Genomic DNA, 22147 nt, shown 5'->3' on the forward strand with positions numbered 1-22147 from the left:
AGATGAGGGAACTAAATGTAATATCTCCAAATTTGCAGATGACACTAAACAGGGTGAGAGGGTGAGTTGTGAAGAGGATGCAGAGAGGCTTCAGGGTGATTTGGACAAGTTGAAAGAGTGGGCAAATGCATGGTAGATGCAGTATAATGTGGATAAATCTGAGGTTATCCGCTTTGGTAGCAAAAACAGGAAGGCAGATTATTATCTGAATGGCTATAAACTGAGAGAGGGGAATATGCAACGAGACCTGGGCATTCTCGTACACCAGTCACTGAAGGTAAGCATGCAGGTGCAACAGGCGGTAAAAAAGGCAAATGGTATGTTGGCCTTCATAGCGAGAGGATTCAAGTACAGGAGCAGGGATGTCTCGCTGCAACTATATAGGGCCTTGGTGAGGCCACACCTGGAATATTGCAGTTTTGGTCTCCTTATTTGAGGAAGAATGTTCTTGCTATAGAGGGAGTGCAGTGAAGGTTTACCAGACTGATTCCTGGGATGGTGGGACTGACGTATGAGGAGAGATTGAGTTGGTTAGGATTATATTTGCTGGAGTACAGAAGAGTGAGGGGGGGGGGGATCTCATATAAACCTATAAAATTCTAACAGGACAGAGTAGATGCAGAAAGGATGCTCCCGATGGTGGGGGAGTCCAGAACCAGGGGTCATAGTCTAAAGATACGGGGTAAACCTTTCTGGACTGAGATGAGGAGAAATTTCTTCACCCAGACAGTGGTGAGGCTGTGGAATTTTCTACCACAGAAAGCAGTTGAGGCCAAAACATTGTATGTCTTCAAGAAGGAGTTAGATATAGCTCTTGGGGCGAAAGGGATCAAAGGATATGGGGGGAAAGCGGGAACAGGTCACTGAGTTGGATGATCAGCCATGATCATAATGAATGGTGAAGCAGGCCGAATGGCCTACTCCTGCTCCTATTTTCTATGTTTCTATGATTTTGCTTCCACATTGTGTTTTCTAGGGCATAGCATATCCTAACAACCCTCTGCATAAAACAACAACTTGCTTAATATCGCTCATTGATTTTGGTAATGTTAAATTTATTCTGATGAAAGGTCATCGACCTGAAACGTTAACTCTGTTTCGCTCTCCACAGATGCTGCCAGACCTTCTGAGTATTTCCAGCACCTTCTGTTTTTATTTTAGATTTCCAGCATCTGCAGTGTTTTACTTTTATTAAAATCTGTGCCCTCCAGTTACCGACTCTCTGGCCAGTAGAAATAATTTTTCTCTACTTATCTTAGTAAAACATCTTTTTTGAACATTTCTTTAAGATCTCTTCTTAACCTTTTCTCATAACCAAAACCTTTCATTCCTGACAATCTTAATGCATCACTTTTTACCATTTGCTTTCTAAAAAATAGAGTGCCCAAAATTAACTGCAACCTAAACAATGGTGTATATAAGTCTAGAATTTTGCTTTTGTACCTTCTTCCCCAAGGATCCCCCTTTTTTTTTTAAACATCTTTATCAATTTTTCTTCCCATTTTTAAAGGTTTATGCATCTGAGCCCCTCATGTCCATTCTTATCATTTCATGTTGATTTTTTCTCCTTATCCTTCCTCCCAAAATGAAACACCACATTTCTATGCATTAAGTTTCATCTGATATCTAACTGTCCAATCTACTAATCTGTATGTACTCCTGAAGTTCGAATTTAACTACAATGCTGATTTTTGTGTCTTGTGTGTGTTTGGTATTATGGCCTTGCCTTCAGATTAACAGCAATGTTTCTAACATTGACCCTGAGTGACACAACTGTTTACATTTCACTATTTTGAAGAACATCTCTTAACCATTACTCTATTTTCTGTCCATTAGTTTACTTTCTATCCATGTTGCTACATTCTCTTTAATATCATGTGCTTCAATTTGATCAATAAGCCTCCTAATTATCCTTGGAAGACCCATGCACACAACATTCACTGTATATCTTTAAAGAACTGTATTAAATTTGAGAGACATAACTCATCTTTTACAAATCTGTTTAGAGATACAGCACTGAAACAGGCCCTTCGGCCCACCGAGTCTGTGCCGACAATCAACCACCCATTTATACTAATCCTACACTAATCCCATATTCCTACCACGTCCCCACCTGTCCCTATATTCCCCTACCACCTGCCTATACTAGGGGCAATTTATAATGGTCAGTTAACCTACCAACCTGCAAGTCTTTTGGCTTGTGGGAGGAAACTGGAGCACCCGGAGAAAACCCACGCAGACACAGGGAGAACTTGCAAACTCCACACAGGCAGTACCCAGAATTGAACCCGGGTCGCTGGAGTTGTGAGGCTGCCAGTGCTGACTCCTAAATTAACTTGTATCTTTCCAAGGGATAAATTTATCCCATGTAATGGCTCTAGCAGTTTACACAGGAATGATATTCGGTTGACTGGTTTACAATTGCTGGGTTTACTCCTTCCTGAAACAGACATAAGTTGGCAACCCTTCAGACCCCTGGCATTACATCCATATCCAAGAATATTTCAAAGCTTGTGGTCAAAGCTTGTGCTATTTCCCCTCCGACTTCCCTCGGCCTTCTAGGATGCATGCCGCTTTGAGCTCAACCAAATGTTTTTGCATTGGTCGAACCCACTTAAATAAATGTTATATTCTTTTATCAGTTATTCAAGAGAATAAAACCTCCTTGCACAAATTTCTTTATTTTTTCCAATGATAGCTGTCCCTATTTAATCAAATGTGAAAGGGATAAATGTTTAAGTTAATTGCAAAAGTCTAGAATTTATTATTTTAACATTAGTAGCCTCACTAAGGCCAATGCATTGGCCCTTTTTGCTAGTGTATGAGCTCTATTTACAAGCACTTTTGTCCTGGTGTGAAAATTGCGTCGTTACCAATTCACAGATGGTTCATCATCTTTTTCACCTAATCAGGTGCTAGAGCTCAAGCACTCTTGACAATCAAGATGACAAACACTTTTGTTTATGTGGGAAAACCGCCTCATCAGGTGCAATGCTTAGAACTGACATATTTAAGCTGTGCACACCGTGGCAATAAACTGTGACAAAAACTGTACGAATAATAAAGAAAATAAGAAGAAAAAAGAAAAAATGAATAATGGAAACACCTCCGCTAAAGAAGGTTTCCTACATTACAACAGTGACTATGCTTCAAAAGTACTTAATTGGCTGTAAAGCCCTTTGGGATGTCCTGAAAGGACATTGTGAAAGGCTCTATATAAATGCACGTTCATTCTTTCTCCCTTTTCTCTTGGTGCTAAGGTGAAAGCAATTGCAATGCTAAATGCATTCCAAGATTTCCAGAGTGAAATTGCTCAACAGTTTGGTGTATCACAGCCCCTTTTTTAAAAAACAAAGATTTGTTGTGCTGAACTATAATGTGTACATTATAATGAAACAAATGACAAATACACTTTCAGTTATCTGTAACAACTGTATGACCAGTTTTCCAGTATTGTAATTGCAATCTCGTTTGCATTCCATGTTTGGCCAGACTTGACATAACAGTTTAAACAGAAAGAATAAAATGTTTACTGAATAAAATTACTTGGTAGAAGCACAATTCATTTAGCAGATTTTCTCTATTTCCTTATCTATTGTTATCTAATTTCTCCACCTTCTCCTCTTGTACCTTTTCATTAACATCACACTCTTGTGAAAATCAAGCCAAAAAAATTCATTTATTATCTGTCATTCCTTCATCGTCCATCAGATCTCCTTTTTTAAATTTCTAATCTGGCCCAGTAACAGAACTAAAATGTTACAAATATGATCTTATTCAGCTGTGGAGAACTTGGACCTTATTTCTGAGACATGATTGGATGCAAATGATGGGTCAGAAATCCAACTAAGAGATTATAAGGGATCCCAAAAGGAGAGGGTAGGACAAAGAGGAGGAGGTGTGGCTATATTTATTAAAGAGAACCTGATTGCTCTCGAGAAAGAGATGACTTTGGTTCACAAGGTACTGCCAAATCTATTTGGGTTCAGATGAATTATCTCAGAATTGATCACTGGCACCCACTTTAGACCTTTGAATCAAGGGAAGGAACAAATTACGAGAGCAACTGGAATTAAGAATATTTTGAATTAGACGAATGGGCTAGCCCAATGCTATGAGACCAAGAGTATGGCACCACTGTTATAAACAATATGGCTAGATTATAATCTGATTTTCATAATTGATTACTTAATCAGTGTCCAGTGGTGTCCCTAGTTGTGGAAGGAATCAAGTGCGCAGATACTGTGTAATCTCACTACAAAGGTGTGCAGAAGGCCTCAAGAGAGTGGTAAGCTGTTAGAGTGACCTTCCCCAGAAATCCTACATATCCTGGACCTGTAGATAGTTTTACCCAGGCCAGGAAGGAAATCCACTGCGAGATCAATCGGCTTATCCTCCAATTTACGGCAATGGGTGATTGAGGATGAAGCGGGTGGAAACAAAATGTAACTAAAAATCAAGAAGCAGCCTCTTCATGTAATGAAAAAGGGACTGTAAACTCTGGAACGGTCTATAAACATGGACTATCATTTCGTCCAGGCTGAAAAACTGGCACATGGCCTGGGTGACTGTGAACTAGCCTACATAGGAGTCTGAACCTACCACACCATGCAAGACTGGACCCCAATTTCCTTTTCGTAGAAAATTGGCATAACGGGATACAAGACCAAGATTTTACTGTGACCCTGATGCAATATCCAACAGTGACCATGATATTATTAGATTTAACTTGGTCAGCCAAATAAAAAAAAAGCATGGGCGACCAAAGGCTTGGTCACAATGGTGGGTTTTAACAAAGGGGAATAGAGGGGTTTAGGCAGAGAATTCCAGTGTAGTGCCTAGCAGGCTCAAGGCACAGCTACCAATAATGGGACAAATGAGAGAAAGGGAAGGAGAGAATCAACAAAAAGGCAAAAATTATGGAAATGGAGAATGGAATGGGTGCGTAGGGGTGTGGCTTGTAGGCTGGAGGAGGATTAAAAATAGGAAGGGGTGAGGCCATGAAGGGACTTAAACTAAAATATGAGAACGTTTAATTTGAGGGGTTCGGGTACTGAGAACATAGATCAACAATGACAGGGTATCGGGTGAGCTAGACAACATGGGACAGGGTGCGATCAGAAGCCATTGCTGGACATGACGGAGTACAACTGTATTGGTGAGAGTGGAACCAACCTCACAATGCTGCACAATGGAGGAAAGGTTTTGGAGAAAGATGGTGTGCTTTACAGTGTCAATAGCTAAAGAAAGACTGAGGAGGGGTAAATTCAGGTGAATAAGGAAGCAGTAGAGAGAAAAACTGCTAAAGTAATAACGATTCTGCAATGTACTTTTTTTCAGGTCAGAAATTAAGTTTCATTTCAATTCCAGATCTTGGGTTCCATGTCGTCAAGAAATAGAATGTGCTCAAGCTGGTAATCTGAAAGAATGTAACTACTGAGGCTTTTCCGATGAGTTACTTGCTCTGGTATTTATTAATTCTCAGCACAGAAAACTCAAAAAAAACTCAGCACGCCGAGACAGGAGATAAGTAGCCGAATGGATGGATAGTTGGCTGCAAGACAGAAAGCGGGGTCCCAGAAGGATCACTGCTGCTCACAAACCACTAAAAGTAGCCATGCAGGTTAATAAGGCCATTAAAAAAACAAAGTAAGCACCAAAGGTTATTTCTGGAGGGATAGAATTGGAAAGTAGAGAAGTTATGCTAAATTTGTAATGAACCTTGGTTAGAAAACACTTGGTGTACAGTTCTGGTCATCATTTTGTAAAAAGTATATAGAGGCACTGGAGGGGTTGCAAAAAAAAATCAGAATTATACCAGAACTGCACAGTTACACTCACTTCAACCCCACCCCTTTATCAAAATCAAATGTAACACCTGATAAATGACATCTTATTGCACATATAGATCTTAAAAAAAAGTCAAGCTACAAATTTAGTAAAGGCATAAGTGAGAGGGATAGGGTGATAATAGGAGCACATAAGAACAAAGAACAAGGAACAAAGAACAGTACAGCACAGGAACAGGCCATTCGGCCCTCCAAGCCTGTGCCGATCTTGAGGCCTGCCTAAACTAAAACCTTCTGCACTTCCGGGGCCCATATCCCTCTATTCCCTTCCTATTCATATATTTGTCAAGATGTCTCTTAAACGTCGCTATCGTATCTGCTTCCACCACCTCCCCCGGCAGCAAGTTCCACGCACTCACCACCCTCTGTGTAAAGAACTTGCCTCGCACATCTCTAAACTTTGTCCCTCGCACCTTAAACCTATGTCCCCTAGCAACTGACTCTTCCACCCTGGGAAAAAGCTTCTGACTATCCACTCTGTCCATGCCGCTTATAACTTTGTAAACCTCTATCATGTCGCCCCTCCACCTCCGTTGTTCCAGTGAAAACAATCCGAGTTATTCCAACCTCTCCTCAAAGCTAATGCCCTCCAGACCAGGCAACATCCTGGTAAACCTCCTCTGTCGTCTCTCCAAAGCCTCCACGTCCTTCTGGTGGTGTGGCGACCAGAATTGCACGCAATATTCTAAGTGTGGCCTAACTAAGGTTCTGTACAGCTGCAACATGACTTGCCAATTTTTATACTCTATGCCTCGACCGATGAAGGCAAGCATGCCGTATGCCTTCTTGACTACCTTATCCACCTGCATTGCCACTTTCAGTGACCTGTGGACCTGTACGCCCAGATCTCTCTGCCTGTCAATACTGCTAAGGGTTCTGCCATTTACTGTATACCTCCCACCTGCATTAGACCTTCCAAAATGCATTACCTCACATTTGTCCGGATTAAACTCCATCTGCCATTTCTCCGCCCAAGTCTCCAACCGATCTATATCCTGCTGTATCCTCTGACAATCCTAATCACTATCCGCAACTCAACCAACCTTTGTGTCGTCCGCAAACTTACTAATCAGACCAGCTACATTTTCCTCCAAATCATTTATATATACTACAAACAGCAAAGGTCCCAGCACTGATCCCTGTGGAACACCACTAGTCACATCCCTCCATTCAGAAAAGCACCCTTCCACTGCTACCCTCTGTCTTCGATGACAGAGCCAGTTCTGTATCCATCTTGTCAGCTCATCGCTGATCCCGTGTGACTTCACCTTTTGCACCAGTCTGCCATGCGGGACCTTGTCAAAGGCTTTACTAAAGTCCATATAGACAACATCCACCGCCCTTCCCTCATCAATCATCTTCGTCACTTCGTCAAAAAACTCAATCAAATTAGTAAGACACAACCTCCCCTTCACAAAACCATGCTGTCTCTCGCTAATGAGTTCGTTTGTTTCCAAATGGGAGTAAATCCTGTCCCGAGGAATCCTCTCTAATAGTTTCCCAACCACTGACGTAAGGCTCACCGGCCTATAATTTCCTGGATTATCCTTGCTACCCTTCTTAAACAAATGAACAACATTGGCTATTCTCCTGTCCTCTGGGACCTCACCTGTGACCAATGAGGATGCAAAGATTTCTGTCAAGGCCCCAGCAATTTCTTCCCTTGCCTCCCTCAGTATTCTAGGGTAGATCCCATCAGGCCCTGGGGACTTATCTACCTTAATGCTTTGCAAGACACCCAACACCTCCTCCTTTTTGATATTGAGATGACTGAGACTATCTGCACTCCCTTCCCTAGGCTCATCATCCACCAAGTCCTTCTCTTTGGTGAATACTGATGCAAAGTACTCATTTACTACCTCGCCCATTTCCTCTGGCTCCACACAGATTCCCTTCTCTGACCTTGAGTGAGCCAACCCTTTCCCTGGTTACCCTCTTGCTCTTTATATACGTATAAAAAGCCTTGGGATTTTCCTTAATCCTGTTTGTCAATGACTTTTCATGACCCCTTTTAGCCCTCCTAACTCCTTGCTTAAGTTCCTTCCTACTGTCTTTATATTTCTCAAGTGCTTCGTCTGTTCCTAGCCTTCCAGCCCTTAGGAATGCTTTCTTTTTCTTTTTGACTGTTCTTTGGCCTCCTTATCTCGAGAGACAATAGGTAAGCACCTGGAGGTGGTCAGTGGTGTGTGGAGCAGTGCCTGGAGTGGCTATAAAGGCCAATTCTAGAGTGACAGGCTCTTCCACAGGTGCTGCAGAAAAATTTGTTTGTCGGGGCTGTTACACAGTTGGCTCTCCCCATGCGCTTCTGTCTTTTCTCCTGCCAACTGCTAAGTCTCTTCGACTCGCCACACTTTGGCCCCGTCTTTATGGCTGCCCGCCAGCTCTGGCGAATGCTGGCAACTGACTCCCACGACTTGTGATCAATGTCACAGGACTTCATGTCGCGTTTGCAGACGTCTTTAAAGCGGAGACATGGAGGGCCGGTGGGTCTGATACCAGTGGCGAGCTCGCTGTACAATGTGTCTTTGGGGATCCTGCCATCTTCCATGCGGCTCACATGGCCAAGCCATCTCAAGCGCCGCTGACTCAGTAGTGTGTATAAGCTGGGGATGTTGGCTGCCTCGAGGACTTCTGTGTTGAGATACAGTCCTCCCACCTGATGCCAAGTATTCTCCGGAGGCAGCGAAGATGGAATGAATTGAGACGTCGCTCTTGGCTGACATATGTTGTCCAGGCCTCGCTGCCATAGAGCAAGGTACTGAGGACACAGGCTTGGTACACTCGGACTTTTGTGTTCCGTGTCAGTGCGCCATTTTCCCACACTCTCTTGGCCAGTCTGGACATAGCAGTGGAAGCCTTTCCCATGCGCTTGTTGATTTCTGCATCTAGAGACAGGTTACTGGTGATAGTTGAGCCTAGGTAGGTGAACTCTTGAACCACTTCCAGAGCGTGGTAGCCAATATTGATGGATGGAGCATTTCTGACGTCCTGCCCCATGATGTTCGTTTTCTTGAGGCTGATGGTTAGGCCAAATTCATTGCAGGCAGCCGCAAACCTGTTGATGAGACTCTGCAGGCACTCTTCAGTGTGAGATGTTAAAGCTCCCTAGGAAGCTCCCTTGCTGTTCAACTCTATCCATGGCCATCTGCTCCCATTCTTAGTGTTTTCTCCCCCAGTCTACCCTCTTAAACTGTTTAAACTCCCCTGGCTCTTTAATCAGTTCATTTTAGCACTAACTACAAGCTAACAGCTAGTTTATGTTACCTGGACCCACTGCCCTCCCCCAGCCATACCTGCTCTTTGTTTTCTCAATGAAATTGATCGCAGTCCGGATGAAACTGAAAAGTACAGCTGGTGATACTTTGATCTCCGATCCTGCTGTCTTCACCGTCCAGCGTGTCCGCGGCCACGGCGTGCGGTAAGTCCATTGAAGAGCAAGAGGAGCAGCGGAACCCTAGGGAAGCCTTGCGAAAAGGTGCCCCGAACACCTCTTTTTGACTAGGCTCACAATATCCCGTGTTATCCAAGCTTCCCGAAACTTGCCAAACTTGTCCTTCTTCCTCGCAGGAAGATGCTGGTCCTGGATTCTAATCAACTGACGTTTGAAAGACTCCCACATGTCAGATGTTGATTTACCCTCAAACCGCTGCCTCCAATCTAAATTCTTCAGTTCCTGCCTAATATTGTTATAATTAGCCTTCCCCCAATTTAGCACCTTCACCCGAGGACTACTCTTATCCTTATCCACAAGTACCTTAAAACTTATGGAATTATGGTCACTGTTCCCGAAATGCTCCCCCACTGAAACTTCGACCACCTGGCCGGGCTCATTCCCCAATACCAGGTCCAGAATGGCCCCATCCCTAGTTGGACTATCTACATACCGTTTCGAGAAGCCCTCTGGATGCTCCTCACAAATTCTGCCCCAGCCAAGCCCCTAGCACTAAGTGAGTCCCAGTCAATATAGGGGAAGTTAAAATCACCCACCACCACAACCCTGTTACCTTTACATCTTTCATAGAAGAGACACCAATTAGAAGGAAGGTCTGACTTAAAGAAAAAGAGGGAGGGAGATGAGACATACATACACACACACATACACAGAAAGTCAGTCAAAGACAGAGACACAGAGATGACAGTAAGGGAAAGTGTAAGTGTCATAGACAGCAAGTGCTAAAGAAACGGGAAAAAAAGGGAGTGGTGGACAAACAACAACAAAGAACGAGAAACCAAAAAAAGTGTACCATATAAGCAAAGAAACAGTTCCAGAAACAGACACAAATTTGACTTTTATTTTTGTCCGTAAGCAATATCACAATAGTCAACCAATATTTTAAGCAACTTGAAGACTGCATTTGCAAATATCACCAAAAATACCCCATTCTATCCCCAATTATAACTTTGTACCAACAAATGAGTTACCATTTATTACAAAAACATTTTTGTATCTAACATGCTTGAGAAATAAGAAATCAATGTTTGTTGGTAGAATATATTTTGAAAAGTACAAGGCACGATTCAAGTGAAGACTTGCACTGTGCTTCCTAACTGACAATAATTAATAGAGCAATTGGTAAATCTATTTATTGCGCACTGGGTTGAATGGAATTCCAATTTACACATTTAAATACCAATAAAGCATACTGACAAGTGCTGAAGCAGGAAGTACAATTCACACCATCAGTATGCAGACACACTGCTCTATTTCAGCAGGGGTTTCTTGCCTGGAAGAATTAAATTCTTCTTGACAAATGTATGTCATAAGAACATTATCGCTTACAAAACGGCCTCCTTAGAAGTACTACAGTTAGCAGCAGAATCATTGAATGGTTCCAGCCATTCAGCCTGTTGTGTCCATGATGGCTCCCTGCAAGAGCAACTCAGCCAGTCACACAGCCCTGTCTTTTCCTTGTAGCCCTGCAAAATGTTCTCTTTTCAGATAATTATCCAATTCCTTTTTGAAAGTAACAATTGAATTTGCTTCCACTCTCAGGTACTGCATTCCAGATCCTAACCACTCACTGCATAAAAAAGTTTTTCCATTTATTACCTCTGGTTCTCAAACCTTCTGCCACTAGGAAGTTTCTTTCTATCTACTCTACTCAAACCCCTCATGACTTTGAACACCTCTATCAAATTTTTTTTTTTTTTTTTTTTAAAGAGATACAGCACTGAAACAGGCCCTTCGGCCCACCGAGTCTGTGCTGACCATCAACCACCCATTTACACTAATCCTATACTAATCCCATATTCCTACCACATCCCCACCAGTCCCTATATTTCCCTACCACCTACCTATCCTAGGGGTAATTTGTAATGGCCAATTTACCTGTCAACCTGCATGTGGGAGGAAGCCGGAGCACCCGGAGGAAACCCACGCAGACACAGGGAGAACTTGCAAACTCCACACAGGCAGTACCCGGAATTGAACCCGGGTCGCTGGAGCTGTGAGGCTGCGGTGCTAACCACTGCGCCGCCCCAATCTCCTCTCAACCTTCTCTTCTCAAAGGAGAACAGCCCCAGCTTTGCCAATCTATCCACGAAACTGAAGTCTCTCATCTGCGGAACCATTCTAGTAAATCTTTTCTGTATCCTCTCTAATACCTTCACATCCTTCCTAAAGTGTGGTGCTCAGAATTGGGCACAATACTCCAGTTGAGACGTAACCAGTATTTTATTAAGGTTTACCATAACTTCCTTGCTTTTGTACTCTATGCCTCTATTTATGAAGCCCAGGATCCCATATGCCTTATTAACCGCTTTCCCACCTTCAACGATTTGCCTACATTTACCGCCAGGTTCCTCTGCCCTTTTAGAATTGTACTTTTTAGTTAACCTTGCCTCGTTCTTCCACCAAAATGCATCACTTCACACTTCTCTGCCACCAGTCCAACCATTCCACCAGCCTATCTGTGCCCTCTTGAAGTCTATCACTATCCCCCTCACAGTTCACAATACTTCCAAGTTTTGCGTTATCTGCAAATTTTGAATTTGTGCCCTGTACATCCAAGTCTAGGTCATCAATGCATATCAAGAAAAACAGCTGTCTAAATACCGAACCCAGGGGAACCCGATTATATGCCTTCCTCCAGTCTGAAAAATAATCATTCACCGCTACACTGTTTCCTTTCCTGTCATTAAGTCAACTTTATATCTATGCTGCCACTTTCTTGCCATGGCCTTTAACTTTGCTGACAAGCCTGTTATGTGGCACTAATGCCTTTAGAAGTACATGTACACCACATCAATCACATTACCCTCGTCAACCCTTTGTTTTCTCATCAAAAAACTTGATCAAGTTAGTTAAGCACGATTTTCTCTTAAATTCATTCTGACTTTCCTTAATTAATACACATTTGACCATGTGACCATGTCCCAGATTATCGTTTCTAAAAGCTTTCCCACCACCAAAGTTAAACTGACTGGCCTGTAGTTGCTGGGTTTATCCTTACACCCTTTTTTGAACAAGGGTGTAACATTTTCAATTCTCCAGCCCTCTGGCACCACCCCATGTCTAAGGAGGATTGGAATATTTGCCAGTGCCTCTGCAATTCCCATTCGTACTTCCCTCAGTATCCTTAGATGCATCTCGTCCAATCTGAGTGACTTATTAATTTTAAGTACAGCCAACCTTTATAATACCTCATCTTTATCATTTTTTTAGCCCATCCAGTGTCTCAACTACTATAGTATGGTGAAAGACAAAGCGTTAGTGCAGAGAGAGTGTTAATTGACAGAAAAATAGAACAGCCTGGCCCAAAGTACAAACATGAAAAAAGCAGTTGGTAGGCACATGGTTAAAAAAAAAAATGATGAGACAAAATAAAATTAAAAAAAATAACTAAAAATAAAAAGGGGGGCCCCGTCATGCTCTGAAATGATTGAACTCAAGTGTTCAGTCCAGCAGGCTGTAGCTTACCTAATCGGTAAATGAGATGCTATTCCTCTTGCTTGTGTTGATGTTCACTGGAACACTGCAGCAACCCCAGGACAGAAATATGGGCATGAGAGCAGGGGTGTGTGCTGAAATGGCCAGCAACCAGAAGCTCGGGGTCATGCTTTTGGACTGAGTGGAGGTGTTCCGCAAAGTGGTCACCCAATCTGCGTTTGGTCTCCTGAATGTAGAGACCACCGCATTGTGAGCAGCGAATACAGTATACTAAATTGAAAGTACAACAAGTAAATCGCCACTTCATCTAAAGGAGTATTTGGGGCCTTGGATAGAGAGGAGAGAGGAGGTAAATGGGCATGTATTACACCTCCTGTGATAGCATGGGAAGGGGACGAGGTATTGGGGGTAAAGGAGGAGTGAACCAGGGTGTCGTGGAGGGAACGATCCCTTCGGAATGCTGACAGGGGAGGGGAGGTGTTTGGTAGTGGATTCCAAATTACCTGGGTCAAAACTGTTCTCACCCCATTGAAGTTGTCCCTCCCCAAATTAATGATATTTACTCTGGATTGTTCCTTGTCCTTTTCCCTAGTTAATCTAAACCTTGTGATACTATGATCATTGTTCCCTACAAGATCCTGACTGACACTCGATCCTGCTTTGCTGCTATTTCTACGACCATCATTTTATATAATCTGAATGAATAAGTCTTAAAAAATATGCTTATGCAGTGAGGTTGATGATGCAAAATATTTAACCTACAATCCTGTAACACAATTGAGGGCTCAAAAGGAGGTAATTAAGCAGCTGAACTCTGTTGTTGTGATTTGTACAGCCATTTAAGCTTTGGAGGCTGGTGAGCCTTATCACATGTAATTGCAATGAGCTAATTTTACCACAAATACAACAATGCATTACTGTTCAAGTTTTACTCTTTGAATGGAAGAGATAGGATTTTTTAAAAATCGCGGCATGCCAAGATTCTTTTTTGCAATCTAATGTTATTCAACAGCAGCTGATCATCTGTTGAACAGTATCAGGTCGCAGAAACAGTTAAATATCAAATTAAGAGCAGTTGTTTAACAGATACTAAATTTGTACAAATTGTGAGTAAAATGATCATCGTCCACTCACCACTTTTGCCACAAGTAAACAATGATGAATTAATTGTGGAATTGAGGTGTTCCAAACATGTTTTAGGAGATATAAATTAACACGGTTAATCCATCCTGTTGCCCTTTTATTGAGTCCTCTGTAGGTATGCTTATATTCACACATAACCTGGTCAAGTTTCAAGAGAATAGCATCTGTGCATTGCTCTTCTGCTTTTACATTTCAACTTGAGAAGCCAGTGTCTGTAGGTGCATTCGGCTACATTTTTATGCAGAACCCAATATGAAACAAAAGTATGGGATTGGCTCCCCACATTTACATAATGAAAACCATCTCCATTACTTGGAGGGAACTGGAATTATTTATACTATGGAGTCCAATCCATGGAAGTATGCTGGAATTTTTCATCAGAAATTCAGACCATTTTCACGTCACTTCTGCCTTGATGCCAAGTCCACATCAGCTTCTGTTCACTTTGGGACCTGGCATCTTGGTTCAACCAAGCCAAATTCACTGTACTAGGTGGAGTCGACCCCATTAAATAATTAAGTGTACTGAACAAGTTCCTTCTCATTCTACATTCACCTTATGGCTTATTTCCTTTAATGTGCTTCAGCGCATCATCTGCTGAAACCCTCATCTATGCCTTTGTCACTTCCAGAATTGACTATTCCAATACTCACCTGGTTGCCTTCTATCCTCCACCCTCCCTAAATTTCAGGTCATTCAAAACTCTGATGCCTGTATTCTACACCTAACCCAGTTCCTGTTGATCGAAGCTGGGTCCTGTTTCATCCTCGTGTTGAAATTCCTTCATAGCCTACACCTGCTTCTATTTCTTAGATTATGTCTTCAATAATTTCATGTTCCTGTATTGTTTTGGCTAATATACATGAAAATGAAGGTCTCTTCATTAGTATGCAAAGAAGAAAAAATGCAAAATCTTGCTGCAGCCCCTGTGTGCTACAGTCATTTTCTAGTTGAAAAGCTGCTTATTTCTTATTCTCACTGACATTGTATTCATTGATTATTTGAACAGCACATTATTCATAAATGCAGACACCAATTCAAACAGCAATATTAATATCTTCTATTGATAATCTAGGCTCCTGCTTTGCTTTTCTCAATTCCACAACTGTAATTCAAAAGCATTCAATAGAACACCCCTGACCCAGAGCTAGATCAAGTCTACTGTAGCATTTTCAATACTTTTCAAAGTTTTAGCCATTTCAATATGTGCACAGTGGGTGGCAACAGGAAACAAAAGGGAATACTTACTTCAAGTATTCCACATATTGTAGTCCTGGTTCAGTGTAGGCATATTAAAATTAAAATACCATTTCTGACTGTAATGTGCCAAACTAACTAATCATGCAGAAATATTAACATTTTAATAGATGAAAATATATCTGGTTTCTTTTGCTATGAGAATGCATAAAAAAGTTTGATTAATGTGCTGTATATCATGACTCGGCACATGAAAGTAATGCTCAACTTCATTGTTCCTGGTGATAAAGCTCCCTCGCAAGACCCAGTGGTGATGTAATTGGACTGGATTTGCACTAAAAAAAATCATCTAGCTGTCAACTGCAGAGTTTATACAAAGCTTGTGAGACCCCCAAGTGGCTGAGACCATCACATTGAAAGCAGTCTTCCTCGTCATGCAATGTAAATTCTTTAAATAAAAGCTGCAAGAATATTGATGAGAATTTAATATATATATTTAAGACTTGATTTAAGAAGCCTGTGACCCACTGTCGCTTTTACTCCACTTCTATGTATATCTGTGCTCCTCTCCCATGCTTAACTGTTATAGAATAGAATCATACAGCACAGGATATTGCCATTCAGCCCATTTTGTCTGTGCCTGCTCTTTGAAATTGTGGAATTCTGTTCTCCAGAGAGCAGTGGAGGCAGGGTTATTGAATATTTTTAAGGCAGGGTTAGATAGATTCTTGATTGTTAAGGGAGTCAAAGGGTATGGAGGTAGAAAGGAAAGTAGAGTTGAGGCCACAATCAGATCAGCTATGATCTTATCAAATGGCAGGACAGGCATAAGGGGCCTACTCCTTTTCACAATTCGCATATTTGTATGTTGAAAGAGCTATCCAATTAGTCCCACTCCATCCCCATAGTCCTCCAAATTTTCCCTTTTTAGCTATGTATCTGATTTTCTTTGCTAGTTACCATGCATACTATTACAGGCAAAGCATTCCAGATCATCATAACACACTGCCTAAGGTAAATTCTCATCATCTCCCCTGTAGCTTTTTTTGCCAATTATCTTAAATATGTGTCCTCTGGCATTTATTAATTGTTAATTTTTTGGGAAAAACCTCCCCTTTCCAATATTCAATCCTACTATCCACACATGTCACAGCTCCACCCTTCTTCACCACAAGCCTTGGCACTGGCCTCCACCTTGACCCACTGCTGCATACCCGGTCCTGCCACACACACACACACACAGCCCAAATTCTTCCTCAGCCTGCGAGTAAACGAATAGAAGATTGTCTAGTATATATTTAGACAAACACACAAAATTACATGATTGCATTAATCTCGCTCAGATATGACAATAAAGATCTTACCAGCAGCACTGCAGAGGAACCATTTGGTCTGGACAAGTGAATGGACATATCAGGAAACATTCTATCAATCCGTGCTATAACATCATCTACATATCTGGACAAAAGAAAAAAAAAAGTACAAATTGGAATTACCACTGAACACAATTACCAATTATATTTTAATAAAAGGATATCCACTAAAGGTTAAAAAAGGTATTATTGCTGGAAATGAAAAGATTAAACACTTGCCAGTCTGGGCAGCTCCCCAGCTGTAAGCAATAAATCTGGGGCCTGACACCATGAAGTAACAGTGGAACTAAATGCACCACTGCATGACTTAAAATGCAAGGTACAAAAACGGCAGTCACCATATAGCAAAGAACTTAGGAGATACCTGCAGTTTCTGGGTCTTTTCTACTCTTAACCTAGATTTTCCAGCTGCCATCTCAACTCATTCTCACAGACAAATACCATCACCCAATGCTTTCAAAAGTATTATTAACCTCGACATCTAGGTAATGCATCCAGGAGAATGAACAATCTTCCCATTAATTATTTCAGCTACTTAAAATATACTTTGCCTCCATAAGCTCTTTCCACCTTCATTAAGTGGTATAGTATTCCAACAGTGTTGTTTTTAAGTTTAAGCCATTAAGCCAACTATTTAACAGCAAGAACTGACTAAACAATATACATGTAATTACTATTACTATATAACCATTGCTTCATAAATTCTTTCAAACACATACATGTACATAAGGTAGAAATGGTTTTATTTAGCCCCTCAAAATGATGACGAAAAGGTGCAATCTAAACGCGAAGCTTCCCTCACCCCGCCCCACCCGATAACCATTTGTATACAATATTTTTCCTGCATTTCTTACCAATACAGGAGTTATGCTGATCGGAATTACATATCTCAGAAGTTCCAAGATTTTCAGATTCAACTACAGCTCCTTAAATATTATGAAACAGTTACTAGGATTTCTTGGACTTGAATAATATCGACCATATCTGAAATAACACGTCACTGAATAAATCACAGACTTTGTTGGAAAATCGCTTGCGACCTCCATCAAACTTTTCAGACAATTGACAAAACTCGTAACAATCGTATTCAGTTAAGCTTGGGGCAAGGTTCAGACTGTCACTAGCTTATTTTTAAACCTCCTTATGACAAGTGGCTGAATTAAAAGTATGTTGAGAAAGCTAAACTGGGACAATCACTTCATTTTTGTCACAAGGTCTTATACTCTGAAACAATGAACCAAGTGTTAGGACTTCAATATAGTTCAATTTTAAGGGTTAAATGAGAATCTGGTACAGCACTGAATATGCACAATGTAAGATATTGCTGCAAACCAGATTACTTGGCTCCACATCTACAGGTGATGCCACTCCTTACATCATTTCACAGCCAGGCAAGTGGACAGAATACAGGCAGCTGTGAATATAGATGTATGAACGAATGGTCACTAGCAGGTGTTGTAGAATGGACTGGGGTGCCTTATCCCCAAATTCTCTCTTTCTCTAGGTTAAGTCCCTCAGCCTGACAGCACCAAATCTAACTGGGCAGGAACCAGTATCATATCACCCCACTGTATAACGTTTGATACGTCTGTTACAGCCAGGTAGGGAGGGAGGAAGGGCAAGAGAGAGAGAGTGAGTGGGGAAGGGGAGTAGGCAAGGTGGGGGTGGGTGGGGGAATACAGCCTTCTCTGCTGCTGCACAGTTACTGCTCATCTGTGTGTGTAACAAAACTCCCAGTTTTACACAGCCTGGGGAAACAGTCACATGGTTCACTCAATCCCCTTTGGTTTTAATGAGGTCCAAAGTCTAAAACTCAAAACATCATTCAGGTCTTATTGTCAGTGTTTACTCCCCCTGGAGGGATGTCTCCACTTCCGAATGCCTCTAGATGGCTGTAAATGTCCCACCAATGAGAGTGATCAGGAGAATCTACTCAGTTCGCTAAAGCATTGGCCTGGCTGGGGTTCTTGTTCGACTTGGGTCTCCAGTTCGATCTCAGGGATCTCTGCACTCCTCTGATTCTGGCCTGTTGAGCATCCCTGATTTTCATCACTCCACCACTGGCGTCTGTACCTTAAGCTTCCCTAAGCCCTGGAGTTCCTCCTTAACCCTCTTATTTCAGATACAAATTGCGGTGGCCATCTTAGTTGTCAGTCTTTTTTAAAAAAAAGTTAACTGTAGGATTTTTTCCATTAAAAGTTAATGTAAGTTTCCAACCGATTAATTACTATTTCTCATTTGGCATATAGTGCTTTCTTGACACATCAATATACTTGACTGTCACTGACCATTTTTCTTCACAAAACACAAACTGACAACTAAGATGCACAGACACCAAGTCCACTAGCATATCACTGGAGGTTGGAAAATTTGTGTCAGCCATATTTTGGAATTCAACCCTAACATGTTGCTGTGCAGCTGGGACTTAAAATGATATAAGGTAACAATCTTGTCAATACTCTCACAAATTCAAAGAAAGTTGTATTGCTCTGGACTTACTGAACTCAGCACCATCCTTGACACTTTTTTTGCTTTTATTACTTGGCAATACTGCCATTTTGTCCCAACTTACTGCCTGTGTGTGAGCAGAGGTCGGAAGTAACCAATTATAAACAAATTTACAATGTGAAGAGAAGATGACCCTGTAAGGCAAGGATTGTTGCCAGAAATTAAAGCAATTACAGTCATTTTTTCAGATGAACCTAAAAGGCTTAATTCAATTTATTTGGTTAAAGGCAAAAATTGAAATTTAACATGACAGGACAACAATGTAAAAACTACAGGGCGAGAATCTCAATTGGTGAAGTTCAATTTAACAACTCGTATTGCATTTCTGTGTCTGCTATTTTGAACAGGTTAACCTGCAGACAGGAAAGCGATACAACAACTTGCATTTCTATAGCACATTTAACATAGGCAAAACAACCCAAGACAATTCATCAGACAAATAGGACACTGAGCCAAAAGGAGGAGATAGTAGGAGGGGTGACAAAAACCTTGGCTGAAGTAGTAGAGGGATCTAGGGAGAAAATTCCAAAATATTAGAATTAGAACATTACAGCGCAGTACAGGCCCTTCGGCCCTCGATGTTGCGCCGACCATCTGACCTACACTATTCCATTTTGATCCATATGTCTATCCAATGACCACTTAAATGCCCTTAAAGTTGGCGAGTCTACTACTGTTGCAGGCAAGGCGTTCCACGCCCCTACTACTCTCTGCGTAAAGAAACTACCTCTGACATCTGTCCTATATCTTTCACCCCTCAACTTAAAGCTATGTCCCCTCGTGTTTGCCATCATCCGAGGAAAAAGACTCTCACTATCCACCCTATCTAACCCTCTGATTATCTTATATGTCTCTATTAAGTCACCTCTCCTCCTCCTTCTCTCTAATGAAAACAACCCCAAGTCCCTCAGCCTTTCCTCGTAAGACCTTCCCTCCATACCAGGCAACATCCTAGTAAATCTCCTCTGCACCCTTTCCAAAGCTTCCACATCCTTCCTATAACGCGGTGACCAGAACTGCACGCAATACTCAAGGTGCGGCCTCACCAGAGTTTTGTACAGCTGCATCATGACCTCGTGGCTCCGAAACTCGATCCCCCTACTAATAAAAGCTAACACACCATATGCCTTCTTAACAGCCCTATTAACCTGGGTAGCAACTTTCTGGGATTTATGTACCTGGACACCAAGATCTCTCTGCTCATCTACACTACCAAGAATCTTCCCATTAGCCCAGTACTCTGCATTGCTGTTACTCCTTCCAAAGTGAATCACCTCACACTTCTCCGCATTAAACTCCATTTGCCATCTCTCAGCCCAGCTCTGCAGCCTATCTATGTCCCTCTGTACCCTACAACACCCTTCGACACTATCCACAACTCCACCGACCTTCGTGTCATCTGCAAATTTACTAACCCACCCTTCTACACCCTCATCCAGGTCATTTATAAAAATGACAAACAACAGTGGCCCCAAAACAGAACCTTGCGGTACACCACTAGTAACTAAACTCCAGGATGAACATTTGCCATCAACCACCACCCTCTGTCTTCTTTCAGCTAGCCAATTTCTGATCCAAAGCTCTAAATCACCTTCAACCCCATACTTCCGTATTTTCTGCAATAGCCTACCGTGGGGAACCTTATCAAACGCCTTACTGAAATCCATATACACCACATCCACGGCTTTACCCTCATCCACCTGTTTGGTCACCTTCTCAAAAAACTCAATAAGGTTTGTGAGGCACGACCTACCTTTCACAAAACCGTGCTGACTATCGCAAATGAACTTATTCTTTTCAAGATGATTATAAATCCTATCTCTTATAACCTTTTCCAACATTTTACCCACAACCGAAGTAAGGCTCACAGGTCTATAATTACCAGGGCTGTCTCTACTCCCCTTCTTGAACAAGGGGACAACATTTGCTATCCTCCAGTCTTCCGGCACTACTCCTGTCGACAATGACGACATAAAGATCAACAACAACGGCTCTGCAATCTCCTCCCTGGCTTCCCAGAGAATCCTAGGATAAATCCCATCTGGCCCAGGGGACTTATCTATTTTCACTCTTTCCAAAATTGCTGACACCTCCTCCTTGTGAATCTCAATCCCATCTAGCCTAGTAGGCTGTATCTCAGTAATCTCAGTAATATGGCTGAAAGTATGGCCACAAATGGTGGGGTCAAGCAAGGGGGTTTAGAAGAGGACAAAATTGGAAGAAAGAAGAGTTCTGGGGGGGGTGGGCGGGGGAATATAGGGCTGTGATTATACAGGAAGGTGTAAGGCCAGGAAGGGATATAGACACAAGGATGACAATTTAAAATTTCAGGTATCGAGGGACCAGGAATTACTGTAGTAAGGGCAAGGGTAATAGGCGAGTGGGACCTGGTGCAGGATAGGATTCAAGCAGCAGAGCTTTTTAAGAGATGAAGTTTACAGAGTGTGGAGGATGGGAGGCTGGCCATGACAGCATTGGAATAGTAGAGTGCAGAACTGACAATGATACTGTTATGACACGACCGCCCACGAAAAAGCCCCCAATCAAAATATATAATTCTGAATGCGGTGGGAGAAACGCACTGTCAATTCATTCCCGTCCCTCCACAGATTGACTAACTTTCCAAGTTAAAGAAAGCCACAGCCAAATTGAACCATTTATTAACTCCCGAATGAAGCAAACCAAACCAGGTATCTTTAGATCAACAAATTAACAGTTTATTAGAGAAAACTAAATTCTTAAACACTACTAAGATATAAACAACATTTTAAAAAAAAACTAACAAAGTCTTTGCAGATTTATGCTCCTGCCAAATGGAATCTTCCAAGGTTGCTTAAAGTCCTCGCAGCCGTCCAATGGGGGGAAAAGGTTCTTCAACAGTAGGACATTCAGCAGTCTAGTTCAGCAGTTGAAGTGATGCTCCTCTTCTTTTCCAGCGATGAATTCAGCAATTAAAGTTCAGTTGTTAAAGTAATTGGTTATTTTCTTTGACGAAATTAAACTGGCTGGAAGCTTCTTTAAAATTGAGAGAATAAATAGGGTTCAAACAGACAGAGGGAGAGCTCTCCTATTTCCTTCAGTATATGCTGGTATACTATCTGTGTCTCAACTGTCTCTGCAAAAGCCAGTTTTTCAACTAGCTTCAAAATTAAATGGCAACATTGTATATCCTGTCTTTAGTCTCCAAA

The 22147-nt window shown here is 41.8% G+C and overlaps 1 protein-coding gene across 5 annotated transcripts in view; it reads right to left on the minus strand.

The window, feature by feature from the left end:
* Window positions 1-22147, minus strand: part of med27 (mediator complex subunit 27) — a 286804-nt gene that overhangs the window by 98652 nt on the left and 166005 nt on the right. For all 5 annotated transcript variants that reach the window (XM_068012325.1, XM_068012326.1, XM_068012323.1 and 2 more), the window contains one exon: window positions 16443-16536. In XM_068012325.1, the coding sequence (XP_067868426.1) occupies window positions 16443-16536 (94 nt within the window). The remainder of the gene's footprint in view (window positions 1-16442; window positions 16537-22147) is intronic.

Source organism: Heterodontus francisci, chromosome 32, assembly GCF_036365525.1.
Source record: "Heterodontus francisci isolate sHetFra1 chromosome 32, sHetFra1.hap1, whole genome shotgun sequence".
Lineage (NCBI taxonomy): Eukaryota > Metazoa > Chordata > Chondrichthyes > Heterodontiformes > Heterodontidae > Heterodontus > Heterodontus francisci.